At 52.3% G+C, this 18,753-nt stretch overlaps 1 protein-coding gene across 1 annotated transcript in view; it reads right to left on the reverse strand.

Annotated features, from left to right (window-relative positions):
• Positions 1-18,753, reverse strand: part of DLGAP2 (DLG associated protein 2) — an 808,900-nt gene that overhangs the window by 104,787 nt on the left and 685,360 nt on the right. Inside the window, exons 6-7 of the mRNA XM_035726383.1 lie at positions 13,584-14,653; positions 7,319-7,530 (exon numbers count right to left, since the gene is read on the reverse strand). Coding sequence (XP_035582276.1) covers positions 7,319-7,530; positions 13,584-14,653 — 1,282 coding nt within the window. The remainder of the gene's footprint in view (positions 1-7,318; positions 7,531-13,583; positions 14,654-18,753) is intronic.

The raw sequence follows: 18,753 nt of genomic DNA on the forward strand, positions 1-18,753 counted from the left end.
ACATTACAGTAATATGCACAGTGTGATCTCATTTTTGTTTTCCAAGTAGGTACATGTAGACATTTATGTGCATACAAAAATGTCTAGACAGTGCAAAATTGTCAGCAATGGCTACTCCTGGAGACATGGGAATGTGAGAGATAAAATGTTCTACTTTATATAATTCTGTGTTGTGTTAGCTTTTTACCATGAGCATAAATAATTTTGCAAGTTAAAAAATCAATTTAATAATTAATTTAATTAACAGACTGATGGTGTATCTGAGGCTGGCCCCAATACTGTGCAGACGCCACTCTTGGCTGGGTTGCGAGGGCTCAGTGTTACAGCTCCCAAGACACAGGTCACTGTGAGAATTTCTCGCTGCACAGGACCAGCCAGACCCACATTCCTTGTCTGCATGTGCAGTGGCATAGTTGGTTAAACAAAATCATATGTTCTGTAGACTATGGATTTAAACAGGTGGTTCCCCATAAAAGGGCTGGACAAGCACTGTGCTGTAGCCCTGGGGGCTAACGGCCCAAATGAGTGTTAATGAGCAAAAGAAGGCAAAGTCTTAGCAACAGGACTAGTCACTGTAGGCTAAAAACTAGCTCTCGAAGTAAAACACTAGAAATATCGAAAAAGTGGACAGAATAAACAAATCATGAAATTTTAAAAGAGGAATTTTTTCATTTGCCTTTCTTTCTTACTTAGTTTTTGATTTGACTTTAAAAACATCAAAACAACAGGGAAAGAACCAGAGTGAGACTGGAGTCAGTGTGCGTACTGAAAACACAAGAGATGAAATCAGGTAGAAGCCTAGGATTTACTAGACTGACATGATGGATGAAGATGTGTGAGGGCGGGTCCTCACACTGTCCGTGAAAGGAGGAGAGAGAAACAGGCAGCCAAGTTGAGTGCGCCCACCCACCTCTGTGGACAGTGGGCTGGCGCCCCTCTTGGCTGAAGACCTGGGGGTCCGGAGCCTGGTGCCACTCCTACCGTCGGCCCCTACCTCCCGCTCCGACAGCGTCCTCTGGTGAGAGACCCTGCCAGCCGCCGCGGAGTCAGGAGGCGGGACTCCCACTGATACCGAGGGCTCCCCCTGGTTTCCTCTGCCGAGTGAGATTCACAGGCAGCCAGCCCACAGGTGGCAGTGGAAACAGAGGCAGAGCGAGCCTTCTCCACGGGAGCATACGGTGTCCTATTAATTGAAGAGCTGTGCATTTAAGGTGTGTGGTATTTTCAAGGAGGCTGGCATCTGGTCCTTTTACTGGACTAATATGAAAGAGTGTAAGGAATTGGGTGGATGTGAGTCAGTTTTACACACATTTTTTTTTTAATTGATGATTTTCATTTTTAGAATCTTTACAAATGATGCATTGACTGGTGCCCTTAATAGCAGTTCCTTAATCAAGTTGATTAGCAGTGATTCCTGAGAAGTCATTCACAAGAAGTTAGTTTTGCTCATTCGTCCTGTGTGTATGGAGCATGTATAATGTGCTAAACAGTGAAGATAAATGACGGTGACAAATAACACGTCTCTTGCCCTCAGAGAGCATACAGGTGATTGGGGGAAGCAGACAAGTGTGTGGTAGCAGTGCGCACGGGGTGCTAAGGGAGCACTCTGCAGGGGCACCTGATCCAGGGAGACTCCCAGGAGGAGGTGGTTCCGAGCTCAGTACAGAAGGATGAGCAAGAGCACGGGAGTGTTGGGGACGGTGGTGCATTTGGAAGTAGGAGTTGTTCAGTAGGGCTGGAATGTAGACCTCAGTGTTGAGGAACTTCTGGTGAGAAACAGGGCTTCACAGGTTGTTGGGGCTGGGTCATGAGGAATCTGCCATGGGACTCGGCTAAGACAACTGGGTGCACAGATGGTCAAAGCTAGAAAGCTGAGGGGGAGATCAGCATTGGGTCATCAGGAGATTTTGAGCCCAAATCTGAAATGGAGTCCCAGTGTCAGGAAACAGCAAAAAGCCAAGATAGATGGCCCTGGAAATGAGGAAAGTAGCCTTGAGGGATCCCCAGTCACCCTTCCAGATGGGTTCTGAATATTCTGAACACCCTGTGATTTCTTCCACAGGTTTCTCAGGGTGACTCCACTCTCAAAAGTAGACTTGACTCCTCCCTAGTAGCCGAATAGTTTGACCATTTCTCATGGACCAGTGGATTCCAGGGCTTTCTCAGAACAATCTTCCAGTTTACCCAAATGACTAGGCTAGTCTGTGCTTGGAGAAAAGCCTGGCTCCCTTCTCCTAGGGCAGGCTGAAGAGCCAGAAAGGACATCTGAGCCCATCTTCCGGGGCAGGTCACCCGGTAGGCAGGATTCTCTCCCGTTCCTCCTCTGGATCTCCTCCCTGACCAGCAGCCAAGCGGGAGGGAGCGGGTGCTGGGAGCACCTTGTGTCTCACACTGCCTGGATACGAACACGCCAAAAAACGGAAGTGAGGCAGACCTACGTTCCTCGTCTTCCTGTCCCAGGATGAAGTCAGCCTCTCAGCGCGGGGGACCTGCTTGCACAGACCCCATGCGATCAGCTCCCCTCCTTTGGTTTCCAAGATGTGTTTTTTTTCCAGCCCTGGCTCAGTGGCTGGATCAGACGGCGCCTCCACTCTCGGTGCAGGTCTGTGAACTGTGGCAGATCGCGGAGCTCTTCCGTTCTCTGCAGGGCCACCAATGTCTGCTGTTACTGGACGGTTCCATTCACACACTTGGAGACCTTCCTTTAATGTTTCTCGTGGCACAGTGTGCTGGCAATGGTCTCCAGCTTTGGGTTTTATAACACAGCCCTTACTTCACTTCCATTCATGGGAGGCCTCTCCCTCTGTCTCACCTTCAGGCTCACGAGGTTCTTCTCTCAGGGCTTGGAGGACGTCACTTCATGGTTTCCTGGCTCCAACAGTTTATGATGACAAGTCTGACCCATGTTTTTGTTCCTCTGTATGTAACGTGTTCTTATTGTTCTCCAACTGTCCTTGAGCTTTTCTCTTTATACTGGGTTTCTGGTAGTTTGAATATGATGTGTGTATATACGTGCGGGGTTTAGTTTCTCGTGTTTACCCTTCTGGACGCTTTCGGAGATTCTTCCGCCTGTGATTTGGTGTGTCTCACTATCTTTGGGGCATTCTCAGGCATCGTGCCTGGGACTGATCCTTCGGTTCTGCTCCCCTCCTCGGTTGCTCCTGGGGTTCTGGTTACGTGTGTGCCCGAGTGCCGGGCATTTTCCCCACAGCTCCTGCATGTTCTTCTCCACTTTCATCCCCACTCTTCATTACGTCGAGTTTGTTTGCTAACTTCTGTGGACCTACCTTCAAGTTGGTGGATGTGTTACTCGGTTGCACTGAGTCTACCAATGAGCTCATCAGCAAGGTGCCTCACTTCTGACAGGATTTCTATGTGCAGCAGGTCTGTCTGCCTTTCTTCCACTTTTCATCTCTCTGCTGATCCCCCATTTATGGGTGCACATAGTCCACTTTCCCACCAGGCCTCTTGCTATGTTAGTCAGACATTTGGAGGGTCCCTGATAGCTTCGTTGACCCCGTCCTCACAGTTCTCTGGGTTGCTCTGTCTCTTAAGAGTGGGTTTTACTTCCTTTTACTCTGAACTCGGCTGGAATGCTGGTCATCACGTGCAGAATGGCAGAGGCAGAGGTAGGTAGCGTTTGAGCTTAGAGAGGACATACCTCATGTTCTGCCGGCTGAGATCCCACCACAGCTGCCCATGGCGTGGGGTGCTGGCTCAGTCCACCAATATGATTCTTAGATCTCATATCCAACTGAGCTTATCTTTACATATGAAGTTCTTGAAATAAGTCCTCCTTCATCTCTAAATTTAAAATGCCGCCTTCCTGGGAGATGACTCAGAGAGGGTCAGAATTATTAGAGCTTTGACTTCTCAATTCAACTAACCAGACCAAAAAAAAAAAAAAAGAAAAGAAAAAGAAAGAAAAAGAAACAAAACACTAAAGGCCCCCAAATGAAATCAGTTGGTCTATCTTTCCTAATAATAAAAAATGAATTCTGCAAATCCAGTATCTCTAGTACAAATACACAAGCTTATTTTAAAACCCAGCAAATCGGATTCAGTAGTCACTTGAAACCTACCTTTCATGTGTAATAATTTCAGCTGGTGTCCTCATGTGGACGGGGTCTGTCCCAGGCATGGAGTCTGACTGTCCTGATGAGTTGCACAACCACTGAGCACTTTGTGTGGGAAGGCACCATGACACGTGCGCAGGATTTTCGCTGTTGGTTTGTGTTGTATTCTTCTTTTGAGAGTGAAGCCTTTCCCTTACTTACTGTTCTCGAGAACACAGTGAGGTGAAGGTAGGAGTCCTTATGTGTACAAAAAGGATGTATATTCAATTATTAATGAGAAGATGTTTTTTTTTTCTTGGTTAACAGCAGAAAGGCAAGACTGTGTTCGACAGAATCACTGTTGCAAGAGGTCAAGCATTTTGAAGGAGAAAATCTGCAGCCTTTACAGAAGGGATTTTATATTTGATGGCTTAAAAGGACTGATAACAGCCAATTAGAGATCCAATTTTCTTCTAGGTCTTTAGCCACGCAGATGGAAAAAGAGGTGCTGGTACAGTTCATTTTCTACGAGCATTTATTGTGACAGGGGAGGTGTGTACAATTGCTGAGGTTTTAGTGCACCAATGTGATAATTCAGAGATAAGAACATAAATCCATACGCTCCTGCCATCTTCAGGCAAACACTCTCACTCCGGGCATGGGGTTAGAATCACTACTTTCATTTCAAACCTGTGACACTCTGCACCTCATTTCTCTGAGTTGGGGTTCTGTTGCATAAAATGGGCACAGTTATAACTTACCTCAGTAAACTGTTGAGCTTCTGTGATGTCCTTTAAAATGAAAATGAATGAAATCATATGGAAATGTATAACATTCTAAACCAATGTAAAATGTGCTTAGATGCTGATAGGCAAGGATAATAACAACTTAGGGGATGTCCCTCCTAGTCACATCACTGGTATTTTCAATATGTTAACCCCAGAGAGTGACTTCTGCGAGATCCCTGCACCTGGCAGATAGCAGAGGGCCCCTGCTGGGCTTGGCCCCGGGTGGACACCTCCTGGGGCACTGCTGTCCCCATTCCATTTTCTCCAGGGCACGGTCAGGATTTGGGGGAAAGAATAGTTTGCATGCTTACAGACAGAACTCAGTGCTCTGACACTTGCTGGAGGGATGAACAGAGTGACAGGTTATGGGAGAAAGGGAGGAACGGTCCAAATTGCGGGTCATTTGTACGGACGGAGCGGACGGCCCGTGGGGGCCACGAGTGGAGGTCAGGCAGCTCCGGACTAGGACCAGCGGTGGCACCACTGGATTATTCATTCCCCCAAATTTCACCAGCACTCAGGAGCCATCAGTGTGCGAACGCCCCACTTGACTCCCGCACACGGACCGTCAGTATCTGCATTACCAAGTCAAGCGGCCTAGGCCTCTTCATCACTCCGGGGCTTGGGAGGGAACTCCGGCTGTCCTGGGTGACGGTGTGGGCTCCTCAGACGTAAACTCCTAACGCCGCCTTGTGAGTACTGCCCCCGGGGCTCCTGGTGTGCGGCCCCAGGGGAGTCCGGCTGAGGAGGGGCGGCAGGGTCTCCACCCGGCGCGGGGTATGTGAGCTCAGTGCTGGAGGACAGCTCGAGGATGGGCACATGGGATGCCGCAGAGTGCTCGTCACGGGGGCCGGCGGGAGGGGCGGGGAGGGACTCGGTAACACAAGGATCAAGTTCCTGACTCTGAAACTACCAGATCCCTGCTCACCATTAAAACACAGCTTGTTTGTTTGTTTGTTTGTTTGTTTTGCGTGGTTTGCTCTAAACATACACAAGTGAGGTGGAAATCCAAGCTTTCAAAGTGTCAGCTCACATCAGCGGCCACGCGCCCAGGGGTCCCGAGCCCCCAGAGCTGTGGAGACTGCCTGGGTGAGGCTGTCCTGGGGGGTACGGTCATTCCTAGTGTGACCGTGTGACTTTGCACCTGGGGGTTGGCCCGCCGCCTGCCTGCTGGGGTGGAGGCCAGGCTGGCATCTGGGCTGCCCTGCTTCTGATGTCCTGCAGGACAGCATTCCAGTAACACGGGCGACTGCTGGCTCACGCGCCTCCCATCCCCGACATCCCTCCCACACAGCAGTGCCGTCTCCATCGCGGCTCTGTTCCCAGGGGTCCCTGGCGGGCCCGACCGTCTCCGCGTCAGGCAGAGCGGAGACACGCCTGCAGTGACTGGACTGCGGCGGGTGCCCCCACCCCACATCCTATGCACATCCCCAACCCGGTCACCCTAGAATTTAACTGCACCAGGCAACAAAGACACGGTTCATGTTGGTGAAGAGTAAGCGCGGGCTGTCATTTAAAATCTGTACTGTGCGTCCCGCGCACTGCCGTTAACGACTAACTGCAGGTGTTGGGAGAAGTCACGTGGCTTTGCTCATCGCCCTGCGCACCGGGCATGGGAGGGGTGACACAGGGATCCCATCTCGGTCTGGGGCCACGTGGCCCTGCTCACGGGTTGTGGTGGAGAACTCTGTGAAGCAGCGGCAAGGTGCCAAGACACAGATCCCGGGGCAGAAGCTTCACGTGGGTCAGCAGCTGCTTGTGGCGGGTGAGGCCAGAGAGCTCTTGCATGCAGCGGACTCCTGAACAGCACTGGGGTGCACGGCGTGGGCTCACTTCCGTGTGGGATGTTTCCCATAAATACAGTGTGGTACTGCAAATGCACTTTCTCTGCCCTAAGACCCCGTGTGATCCAAGGGTCAACCCTACACCCATGCTGAGCTGGTGGGACCAGATACATACAGCAATGTGAGCGTTAAGAGCCCTGTTTTCAAGTTGATATTAATAGCCTATTTCCCAAATGGTTGTCCTTGTTCGTACTTTCGAAAGTAGTCAAATTTATCAGCAACCTATCTTCAGACAACATTATAAAGCCCGTGCTATTGTACTTGTAAAACTAATCCATGCCATTCCCCTGCCCTGCAAAAATCCTATTGCCTATGAATGTGCTTTTAAAAGTTTAGTGAACAAGACATTCCCTATAATGATTTCCACACATGCACACACATTCCCACAAATACGCTCCTGGCAGACCCCACTGCCTTACTGCGGATCACACCGGCTATGCTAGTGGATTTAAGATGAGCTGATGTGGAAACCAGATCAGATGAGCTGATGTGGTCAGCAAATAACCAAAGGTCTGTTTTTTCTAAAGGTCTTGAAAACTGATGGCCACAAATCTAAATTTTGCAACTCAGACCCTGAGGGTGGCCATGACGGACCTGGGTCTGGACAGGGAGGACAGGAAGCCAGTCTTACGTTTGGAGGTCTGCTAGTGGCCTGGGTCCGATGGGCTTGAGCAGGGGCTCTGGCCGCATGGCCGCCGTGGGAGACGTCTTGGGGCTGGAGTCGGACTCCGCACTCTCCTCGTCGCCCATAGCTTTGATGTAGCTACCGCTTCGCATTCTCCTGCAGGGGATCTCCTCGTCCTTGGTGCCCGTGGGGTACCCTGCCCACTCGTCTTGAGGCACCTAGGGGAGAACAGACACACGCATGCATCAGGCATCACCGAGAAGCCCGGGGCTCTTTGGGAAGACAGATGCTCTGCGGTTCCTGGAAGACACGCTCCTTACGGCCGCTTACCATTTGAAGTGAGGAGCGTTAAGATGGAGGCTTGCTGGTGCTGTCATTCAAATCCTAAAAGGACATTCATGTCCAATTATTGTTTTTTCTCCATTACAAAAGTGATAGATAAACATGGAAAAAGTGACAAAATGTGAGGAATGCCAGAGGAAAAAAACCACTTGTAATCTCAGCACCTAGAAAACAACACTGCTTACATTTTAGATTTATTTCCTTCTGGTATAAAAGGAAATTATCTTCTTGAGAAGACTGGGGGTGGGGGGAAGAGTTCTCGGGGTTGGGGGGTAGGACAGCAGCAGAAGCGAGAAGGGGACGGCAGAGGGGAGGACGGGGCTGTATCCCGGGGCTTCACCCCTGCGGGCGGCAGGTACAGGAGCAGGGGAGGCTGGAGGTCGAGGGGTGTCCGTGGGCAGAGCCCTTGCGCTCAGTCGCAGACCCGACAGGCCACATGTGCAGGCCTGTGCCCAGCAGGCCCCACATGCACGGAGGGTGCAGGCTCTGGGTCAGGTTCCCAGCCTGAGGGCGGCTGGGCCCTCAGACTCGGAAGCTGGTCGGCACCTTGGTATTTGCCCATCACACCCAGAACCCGAGCTTCTCACTCGACAACCTGCAAAAGTCACGGGACTAACACAGAGCCTGCTGCCCCAGCGTTCCCGCTCCGTGTCGCCCAGGGCCGGGCGTTCCTCAGCTTTGCACGGCCCCCGGGAGGCTCAGGAGGACCTCGACCCCTTTGGTCATTTACAAAAGCAACACCACAGAGCAGGCAGCATGTGGGTGTGGAGAACCCACCAGGGTACGTGGCACCGGTCAGCCCCAGCGCCGAGGCAAAGGGCCCACACGACACGTTTTTCACGCTGCAGGTGGTGGAGAAAGAAAAGCACAGAATCCTGCATTGAAAACATCTTCAGGGTTGGCCCTTTCCTGTTGCAAAGTGTTTGGATGCTTACACATACTCTGTAGAGCACCCCACGGGAATCCTCCATCCTTCCACTTGGCCAGGTGCCCTGCCAGGTTCCGCACGCCCGTTTGCCCCCTTTACCCATCTCCTTCAAACACGTGACCGTAGCATGGCTCTGGCAGATGGACGTCAGCCACGTCGTGGCCCGGCACCTCCGCAGTCCTTGTGAACTCTGCCGTTCCAGCCAAGACACACATGGGGTGTGGTAGGCATGGGCGTCTACACCCTCAGAAGCCCTGCAGCCCCAGTGGGGATGGCGTGGATGGACCCTGTCTACACTCTCCTGGGCAGGTCCACGCAAGCTCCTGGAACCACAGCAGGAACGTGTGGTGTAGCCGACCCAGGGGCTGTGACGAGGGGTGGGTCTTGTGGGACAGAAGCTTCCAGACTGTCACTGAGCTCTGATGGCGAGTCGCTGTGTGGCGGGGGACTCACACAGGCCAGTCCCCTTGGCTCCAGAACAGCGGTTGCCTGGGGAGCGTCTGTGGCCTTTCCAGCAGGCATCGCCGAGCTCCTTGCAGCCTGCACCCTGTGCAGGTGCAGACAGAAATGAGGCCATGTCCACAGAGCAGGATATCTGAAAACCCCGGCCTGTTCACGGCCCCTGGCCCTGAGACGTGGCTTCTGGGAAGGCGTCCTGAGACTGTCAGATGCGGTGCCAGGGGCTGGTGAATTAAGCATTATGGTCAAGGAGGGAACTTGGGCAGGGTCCTATAGGAGGCAACTTCAGTAATTATCACAATCACACAATGGGTGCTGCTCAGCCCCCAAAAATAATCGCGCAGAAGAATACGTATTTGGCCACGGAAAGAGGTTCATGGGGGAGAAGGCAATTTTTAAAGTACCGTCTGCACTCCATTTTTTATACTTTAAAAATAGACATGCCTGCATTATACACGGAAACGCGGCTGGGAGGGTGTGGAGCGGGGTCATCGCTGGGAGGGCGATTATGGGCGCCCCGGTCAGTTCTCCTCGTACTTCTGTTTTCTGAATTTTCCACCTGGAGCCTATAGCACTATTGTGAAAGATAATAAACTTATTTTTATCTTAAGAAAAATCAGTTCTCAATGACAATATTTCTCAGTAGAGGAGATATGAGATGGATTATGATTTAATTGGGGCAAGAGACTCAAGCGCAGAGGGGTCGGCAGAAGCTGTGGACAGAGAGGGGTCTGGGCAAGCTTCCTGGAGGCAGGGCCTGGGCTTCTAACTCTCTTGGATTGGCCCACGGGCAGGCGCACACGGGCAGAGGCTCCCGGTCCCCGTGCCACCAAGGAAAGCAGCTCCGGGGAGGAGCCGGGAGGCCAGCCGGGGACAGATGGAGAAGGGCCGTATGCCACAAAGACACATTCCTGTTGGCAGCTTCACGAAATTTCTGTGAATTAAAAACGTTTCCATAAAAGAAACAAAGTAAGTTTTTTCCCCCCAGCAGCCGGTGAATTAACTAACAAATGAGACCAGCTTGTATTTTTCTGTTTCTGATTTAAGAAGCCAATTCACAGTCTCTGACAGAAGAAATTTCAATAGAGAGAGGGTGTAAACCAGAGTCAAGTGCAGGGTATGAACCCTGATTCCAAAGCATATGCCTCCAAACTAGCCAAAGAACTGAAGAGCCACACTAAGATGCCACCAGGCCTCAGTCGATAGATCTTTCTGGTGCGTCACGGCGTCAAAACCCTGCTGCGGATGCAATGCCGTGGTTACAATGGCGTGTTCACCACTGAATCACGGGGAACCCTCGGCTGCTGCTCTGGGTCCGCCGGGACCCCCTTCACACGCCTCGTGCAGAGACAACAAACGAGCTCTTTTTGGTAAAGATGGTGGTTTTCCTAGAGCACAGGCATGACCCATGAGCACAGGAAATTGGGAAACGCGGCATTTTTCAGAAGCCCTGTTGTGCACGCTGGAAGCTTCGCGAGGTGCACGCTGACCTTATACTCGGAGGTTGGACTCGGCCGCGTTCAGAAGAGCACGCAACTCCCTGGCTGACGGCGCACTGCCTAGTGGAGGTGCTTCCCGGGGACCGGCGCCCCCCGCCGCGCCCTCCTGCTGGTTCCATTGCTTCCCACCATGTCCGTACGGAAGTGCTTCCTACGTCGGGCGCCGGTCAGAGGCTGACGTGGAGGCAGCAGCATAGATCAAGCTGGGATAAAACTGCAGGTTCGCCAGGACGTAGCTGCGGGTCTAGACCGCAAGCTGGGGGAAGACCGAGAGGAGAAAGGAGATCGAGGGGGGCCTGCGGCTTGAGGGGCAGTGGGGATGGTGCAGCCGTGCGTCAGGGGCCACGGAGCCACGGAGCCACGTTCCCGCCAGCGAGGCAGGTGCACCTGCCATGTCGCCCCACCCCCACCCCCGGGGCTGGAGGCACCTCCCGCCCTGGTGTAGCGAGAACTCCCTGAGCTCAGCCGCCGTCAGCCCTCAGCCAGCATGACATTCATTAAAAGTTTGACCTTAGATGCTTTGTCCGCAAAGGGAGAAAACAGGAAAACAAGAGTCGTTTCAGAGAATAAAATGCATCCTAATTTTCTTTCAATCCTGTCTGTTGTCTGCTCCGACCTCCTTAAACACATGAAAAGCCTTCCTCTGACATGTGCTCTGCGCAAACCGAGGGTGAGGTAACAAGCTGCTCTGCGGCTCAGTCCACAGCTACCTCATGCTCCGTGAGAAAGAAGGTGAGCAGGACTCAGAAGCATTGCTTCCTCACTCCGTGTCTTTTCAGTCTAATTCTTTAGGACCCACAGACAAATTCCTCTTCTTCCCCATCTTGCAGCCGTGACTAATATCTGGGCTTGTGAAATCTTCATGTTTCTGCAGATTTAATGCAGTCGGCAGGGGAAAAACATGCCTGTGGGCTGGACATGGGTCCGTGATGTCCCAGGACAACCGGCCTGGGGAGACAGGAGCATCGCTTGTGAGGTCACGGCCATAACTCTTTGCCCGGTGCCCCTCGGTGACAGTGGGGACAGCGGCACAGGCACTGCGCCCTCACGGCTCACCTCTGCTTTCGTACGTGTGTGGGTCTGTGCACTGAGACACGGCTCCTCGCGGGCCCCGTCCGCCTCGCCACCCTCCCATGCATGTGCGTTGAGACTGCATGTCCCGGGCTCCGGAGCTCACACTTTGCCGGGGCAGCCCCCGCCCCACACCGGAGCTGCCCTCGCCGTGTGCGGCACCGGCGCGCTGGGGAGGCTCTGGGAGGGAAGGTCTCACAGAGGGTGCTGAGGAGTAGGGTGGACGCATGCACAACATGGGGGAGCCCCACAGCTGGGGGCCCCACGGCCACGGACAAGGCACAAGGCACCTGTACCGTGAAGCCAGCACAGAAGGAACCTGATCATGGGACACCGTTGCCCCCAAAGCTGGTTCCTCAACAAACAAACAACACACATGCATGAAATTCAAGGAAATAGAGAAAACAGAGGAGGAACCGATCGATGGGCTTTTAAGAGCCGGATGAACCCATTTCCATGCAGGACCCTTATCTGGATCCAGATCCACACACACTGTTAAAAGTAAATCATGAGCAATCAGGCAAGTTGAATGTTGACCAAATCTGGGAAATCACTGCAGGATTATGATTATTCTTAATGTCCGAGGAAGGTATTGCAGTGATGTTTCAAAGGAAAGAGCCCTTGACGTCCAGGGTGGGTCTTTTAGAGGTAAACCCAGAAGTGCTTACTTGGACGCTGGGTTTCTGCCCACATAAGCCACATGGGAGATGGGTGAGGTGTGGAGGGGACCAGATTGGCCAGGAACCGAGCCTTCCTGAAGGGGCTGGTGAGTGTGTGTGGTCATTCTAGTACATGCTTGCCTTTACAGGGGTTCAGATCCTCCATAACTAAAACAAATTAAGAACAGCGGTTGGAGGACAGACAAGCGTGCGTGGTCATGGGGAGAACGGACAGAGAAGCTCCGGGACGTGCCGCAGCGTGGGGGATGTGTGACAGAAGCCGCATCCTGGGAAGGGGCAGGTTCTGCAGGCAGCCCCCCAGGGGCCAAAACACCGCAGGGGTAGCTTCCTCGAGGAGCGTCTGGGCACAAGCAGAGAACAGCAGGAGTGTGCTTCTCCAAGCAGGACCTGCAAGCACTCTGAATCTCTTTGTCATGTTCCTTTAGATGGGGACCAGTAAACATTTTATATTTGTGTAGGATTAGGGCTTGCGGACTACAAGCAACGTTTACATCTCTCCCATTGCCATAAAGAGAGTATTTCACCCAGCTACCCATTTGTCCCTTGGAGTAACTCTGCTGTGAAAGCAATTTGGGTGGCGTTTCCCTTCCAGACAGAACCGCTGGCTTCTGGACAATGTACCAGGATGACCCCTGGAGCTTGGTGACCGCCCGCCTCCTGGAAAGGGTCGCACCTGTCAGTGCCGGGAATCGACCACCTGACAACGCAGCCAGCACTGAGAAGCATCACTTATGCTTGGGCACGTATGAGGGAATGTGAAGAGGAGCACAAATTCTATAGATATCGAAGAAATCACGCTTGTTAGCTTTGCTAACAGCTCAGGGAGCTCCTAGAAGTCCTAGCACAGGTGTCCGCGAACGAGGCAGGGGCTTCCCCAGCGTGCTCAGCTGTGGCGTGGCGGGCAGGCAGAGGCGCGGGGTCACAGGAAGGCACCCCGCAGTATGCCGTGCATGCCATCCACCCGCCCCCGTTCATTCCTGCCCTTGGTGGAGTGGGTGAACCCCACCCGGGAGGGACAGGTGCGTGCCGCTCCCTAGCCACGCTCTGCGGTCTCTTAAAGCCTTTGAGCCACTCCTCTCGGGTCTGGCCAGAGAGCTCCTGCAGCCCGCGGGCCACCTCCAAGCCAGGGCTGTCCGCTCGGTGGCTGTAGCTACATCCTCTGGCCCTGGAGGCACGTGGGAACGGCCCGCTGTGCTTAGGGCCGTGGACTAAAGGGGGCCGGGGGTGCTCAGAGGCCCTCCTGGAGCAGGCCAGCCCACCGCCCGCGACACTTGGCTGCCAAGACCCCTTACCTGCAGGTAGTGGCATGGCCTCAGGGACGGCTTGACCTCCTGGTGGACCAGGGGCTTATCTAAGTTCAGGGAGCTCTTGCGGTAGGCCTCCTTCGCCTGGCTCACAGTCAGTGTGGACCAGGAGCTCCGTTTCATGTACTTGGTGTCGGGCGTCATGGTCAAGCCCTCACAGGCCGAGCACTTGACGTCACTGTTACTCTTGGATGTCTTCAGGGACAGATCCCCGAAGGGGCCCGGCAGCACCTCGGGGTAGCAGTGGGAGACACGGTCCGCATGGTGCCTGTTGGCCACGCTGGGCGTGCGGCAGGTGCTGTCACTGTCCAGGTTGTCATCGGAGCTCCACCAGCTGCTCGCGCCTGACCTGTGCTTGCCCTCAGGCTTCCGCTCCTTGCTTTTACTCCGCTTGCCGTGCTTAGGGTGGTGGCCGTGGTGGTGGTCCTCCAGTCGGCTATCGCCCTTGGTGCCATTGACGTTGCTCTTGGAAGCGCCCTCCAGGGAGTGGGACTTGGTGAAGAGCTTCTGGACCGAGTGCACGAGGTGCCGGATCCTCCCAGGGCTCTCGCTGCGCTGCTCTGCGGCCGTGGAGGTCCTCTGGTACTGCAGCGTGTGGAACCCGTCCCGGTGCAGAGGAAGCTGCTTCTCAAACTGGTCCAGAAGGTTGGCGGGGATGCGGTTGACCCTGGTGCTGGTGTGGGACACAGCACAGTCATCTCTCGTGTCGTAGTGGGAGCTGTAGTGCATCCTGGGGAAGGTGCTGCTGGACATGTGGTCGCCCAGCACCACGGGCATCATCATGCACTCAGAGTGGACGGAGCTCCCGGGGGAGCAGCGGTGGTGGTCCATGGGGCAGCTCTCCATGGGGCTGAGCAGGTAGGGCTGCCTTGCCTCCTGCCCATGGTGCAGGTGCTCGTGTGCGTGCTCGCAGTCTTCGGGGGCCGCCAAGCCACAGGTGTGGCCCGAACACAGCTGCGCCTGAGTCCGGCCCCCGGGTAGCCCCTTCATGTTCCTAGGAGCAGGGGAGTATCTTCCTTCGTTGAAGTGCTGTGTCGGGGACCATGAGTACTGTTGGTCTGTTGAGAGAGCACAGGAAGCCATTTAAGACAAGGTGGGACTACCAACCAAACCCTTACTTGTGTGAAGACACCCCACGTGGGAACTATTTTAGCCACTAATCAGGGGTCATTTGGGGGCATTTGAGTGGGTACTTTTTTTTTTTGTATATACCACATTGACTGCTCCAAAGTATGAGCCCACCAAGAACCATAGACTCTGATATTCCCAAATGTTGTTCTACAAGTACAAATACAGACTGTGGAGTCGATTCAATTCATCGGGTCTTGGGACAGCAAGATTTTGTGGTATTCAACAAATACACAGTTTGCAGGGAAAATGAGTTACATTTCAATCAGATAGGAGGCTCCCTTAAGAAGTTTACAAAGTAACATCTACTGTTTACTTAGTAACATTCCTCGGGATGCCAATGTGCTACACGCTAATGTATTAATCCTGACGCCTCAGGCCACATGCTCATGCTCACCTCCCAGCGAGAGAGAAGGTGGCTTTCTCGAGGCCATCTGGTTGTCAAGACGAGGACTAAACCAGGACGTCCTGGCCTTTCATTACAGATGCTTGCTTTTGAATAGTAAGATTTTTAAAAAGGTTATTTATTTATTTATTTGGCAGAGAGATACAGAGAGAGAACAAGTAGGTAGAGAGGCAGGCAGAGGGAGAGGGAGAAGCAGGCTCCCCGCTGAGCAGGGAGCCCGATGCGGGGCTCGATCCCAGGACCCTGGGATTATGACCTGAGCCGAAGGCAGCCGCTTAACCGACTGAGGCACCCTACATAACAAATGGTTTGGTTCTGTGAGACACAATATTGTGCACAGATACACTGTTAGGGGAAACCCTCATGGAGGGCGCTGGGTTCTTGCTAGGGAGGCGGCTGAGTGCAGCATGAGATGCTGACACCCAGACACGGGCTTGTTGGGGTTCGGGTCCCAGTTCTGCTGCCACGTGGTGTGTGACTCCAAGGGTCAGGCAGGCGGGCCCGCTGTACTCCCTGGGCTCCGTATGTGACGGGCAGGCAGGACACTGGCTAAGCACCAGGCAGGGCTTCCGGACGACCACACTCGCAAGCGTTCTTCCTTGTCTGTGCCATTATTACGGTAATTATCACCCTTTCAAACTGTCTTGGGTCAGCATCTGCAAAGTTCTGGGTTTATTAAACCCAAGTGATTGAATTCCAGGATTCCTTACCGAAGCTTCTGGCTTCACCCCTGTTTCCTGCAGACTCACGTTTTCTGTTTCAGACCCAATTCAGAGCTTGCTTCCAAAGGTCACCAAGTGGATGCAGGGAATAGAGACTCTGTTACACTATACGACATGCATATATGCTTATCTTGTATACAATATGCATATTATACATATGGGAAATAAAGACTCTATTATAGTAATATGCATGTATTATGCATGTATATATAATATGCATATGTGATATATAATATGCATATGTGGTACATAATATGCATATAACCTATGCAGGGAATTCAAACTCTATTATAATATATAATATGCATAGATAATATATATATGTAATGAATCTATCCATATGCAATGTATATAATGTATATATGACATATGTAAGTAATACAGACTCTATTACAGTATATAATATGCATATATAGTATGAATATATAATGCATATATCCATATATGATATACACAAATAGCATATAATATGCATATTATTTACACAGGAAATATAGACCCTGGTATATAATGTGCCTATACAGTGTATATGATGTATCTATTCATATATATGTATATAACGTGTATGTAATACATGCAGGAAATACAGACTCTATTGCAGTACATAATGTCCATATATAGTATGTGTATATAATGCATATACCCATACGATGTGCACATATGCTATATAATACGCATATAATACATGTAGGAAACACAGATGTGGAAGTTGCTGACTCCCACGGGAAACAGGTAGGAGAACCACGAGAATGAGCACCAGGAAAGAACCTACGGGATGGGCCCAGCCAGCATCTGAGGGCTCCAGCCTCTTCCTCATGCTGGAACTGCACAGACAGCACTCTATTCCTGGTAAATGGAGGCCAGCTAGCTCCCCGGATGGACCGGCGCTGCGTCCCTCTCCACAGCCCACACCACCTTCCCACAAGGACCACTGAGGCTGCTGAGTCTTGACACTGGACCCTGGGGTGTCCTGGAAGGGCTTGGCAGGTGCCGGGAAGCATGGAGGCAGAGATGCTGGTGCTCCCCCTGGCTCTGCCCTCCCAAGCCCTGCACATGCTCCCACCTTCTCCTCTGCCCCGCCTCCTTCACCCCAGGCCCCTGCCCTGGCTCAGACCCTGAGTCCTCGTCACCGGCAGGAACTGCATTCCTTCCCCCTGCCCCCACACACCCCAGCCAGTTCCTCCCTGCTCAAAGGCTCACCAGCTTACCGCGGATCCTCATTCCTCAGCTTGCACCCAAGACTGCCCCTGGGATGGCTAGCTCGGTGATGACTGTGTACCAGCTCAGAGAACATGCTAGACACCATGTGCTGACCCAGTGGGCAGGCCAGGCCCTGACCCCAGCCCCTACCGCACACATTCTAGTTCCCGGTGAAGTGAGCTGCTTTAGCCAAACGGAACAACCCCTATTTCTAATGATTGCTCTGTGGACTCCTTCCCAGGCAGCATTTATTCTGTAGGACCCCACTCCAAGGCAATCCAGCCTCAGTTCAGACAATGCCAGGAGAGAGAGTGTCCACTGGGCACTGTCCTGGAGGCTGGGGTCCAGGCAGGCTGTGAGTCGGACTCACAAGGCCCCCGTTCACCCCTTCCTCAGCAAGGAAGCTGTCTGCTGCCCCTTGCTCCCACACTGGCCCGGGGCCCCTCCCTTTCCCCCTTCCCCCCCCGGTTCAGGCCAGTTAACCAGCCCCACCCACCTCCCCTCCATCCCCCTTGCCTGAGAGCTGCCACCTGCCATGTGGGGTCAGGGACACTCGGAGCTCAGAGGGCCACCCACCCTGGACCCCATAGCCGACTCCAAATGCACACCTAGGGTGATCATGGGAAATAGGAAAGAAACCCAGGAGACACCAGGCTTCTCCCAGATTATTTCTAACCAACTCTCTTGGTGATCGACAGAAGGAAACAGCATCTCCTGCCAAACACCTGCCAAATGACTGGTGCAAGACATGGGTTCAAAAGGTCTCCCTTGCAGGCTCCAGACTGCCACCTGTCCAGGCCAGCTCACACACTGACATAGCTTACAAGGTATGGGAACAATCTCACTGATCCCTGAGGTGTTAGGGGCAAGACTTGTCCCCCCGGGAGCAAGGGACAGCAGCAGAGATTGTGGACTCCAAGCACGGGTGGGGCTGTCTCCTTCTAAGAGCAGCACAGAGACCACTCCTGCACGTCCTCACAATGAACAGCCTCCACTGCAGGGACCCTTATCTCCAAAGACAGTCTAACTTCACTGGTGTGAGGGGCTCCCCCGTGAGAGCTCCCCGGTGCCTTCCTTCCTCCACAGCCAAATTATAACTAGAGTACTTTAATATATTAGGAGGGGATATTTTAGATTATATTATATTATATTTTAATATAATTAAAAGCAAGTTTTCAAAGGAAATTCAATATCCAGCTGATAAATAGCAAAACTATATGCTATAATCTAGACTTTACAGCAGCATAAAGTTGTCACCCTATTATCTTTTGCTTTATTTTTCCATTAACATGTAATTTAATACGATTCTAATCTTCCTCCATATTAAAAAGCAAGACCATTATTGCTCCACTCACGTATCCTATTTCTGCTTAATGTTTAGCCTAGAAGCTACATTATGAATGTGGTTACATAAAAGAACAGTACAAAAGATAAAAGTTTAGCTGAAATGAATTAAATTTGATTATGCAACGCGTCAGGAGCACATTCTCGTTTCTACCCTACAGGACCGAGCGCCCTGATGTATGCGTGCACTGCCTCTGAAAAACAGTACCACTAATAACAACAAACATGAAAATAAGGCCCTGTAAATAACAGCAATTCTAAAACGTGTCATAGGGACCTGGACTGTAGGAGGTTTTTTTTTTTTAAAGTCTACGTAACATAGAATAAGTACTTAGGGGCTGGCAGTTTCTCTCTGTGG

The sequence above is a fragment of the Zalophus californianus genome, chromosome 2, assembly GCF_009762305.2.
Source record: "Zalophus californianus isolate mZalCal1 chromosome 2, mZalCal1.pri.v2, whole genome shotgun sequence".
NCBI lineage: Eukaryota > Metazoa > Chordata > Mammalia > Carnivora > Otariidae > Zalophus > Zalophus californianus.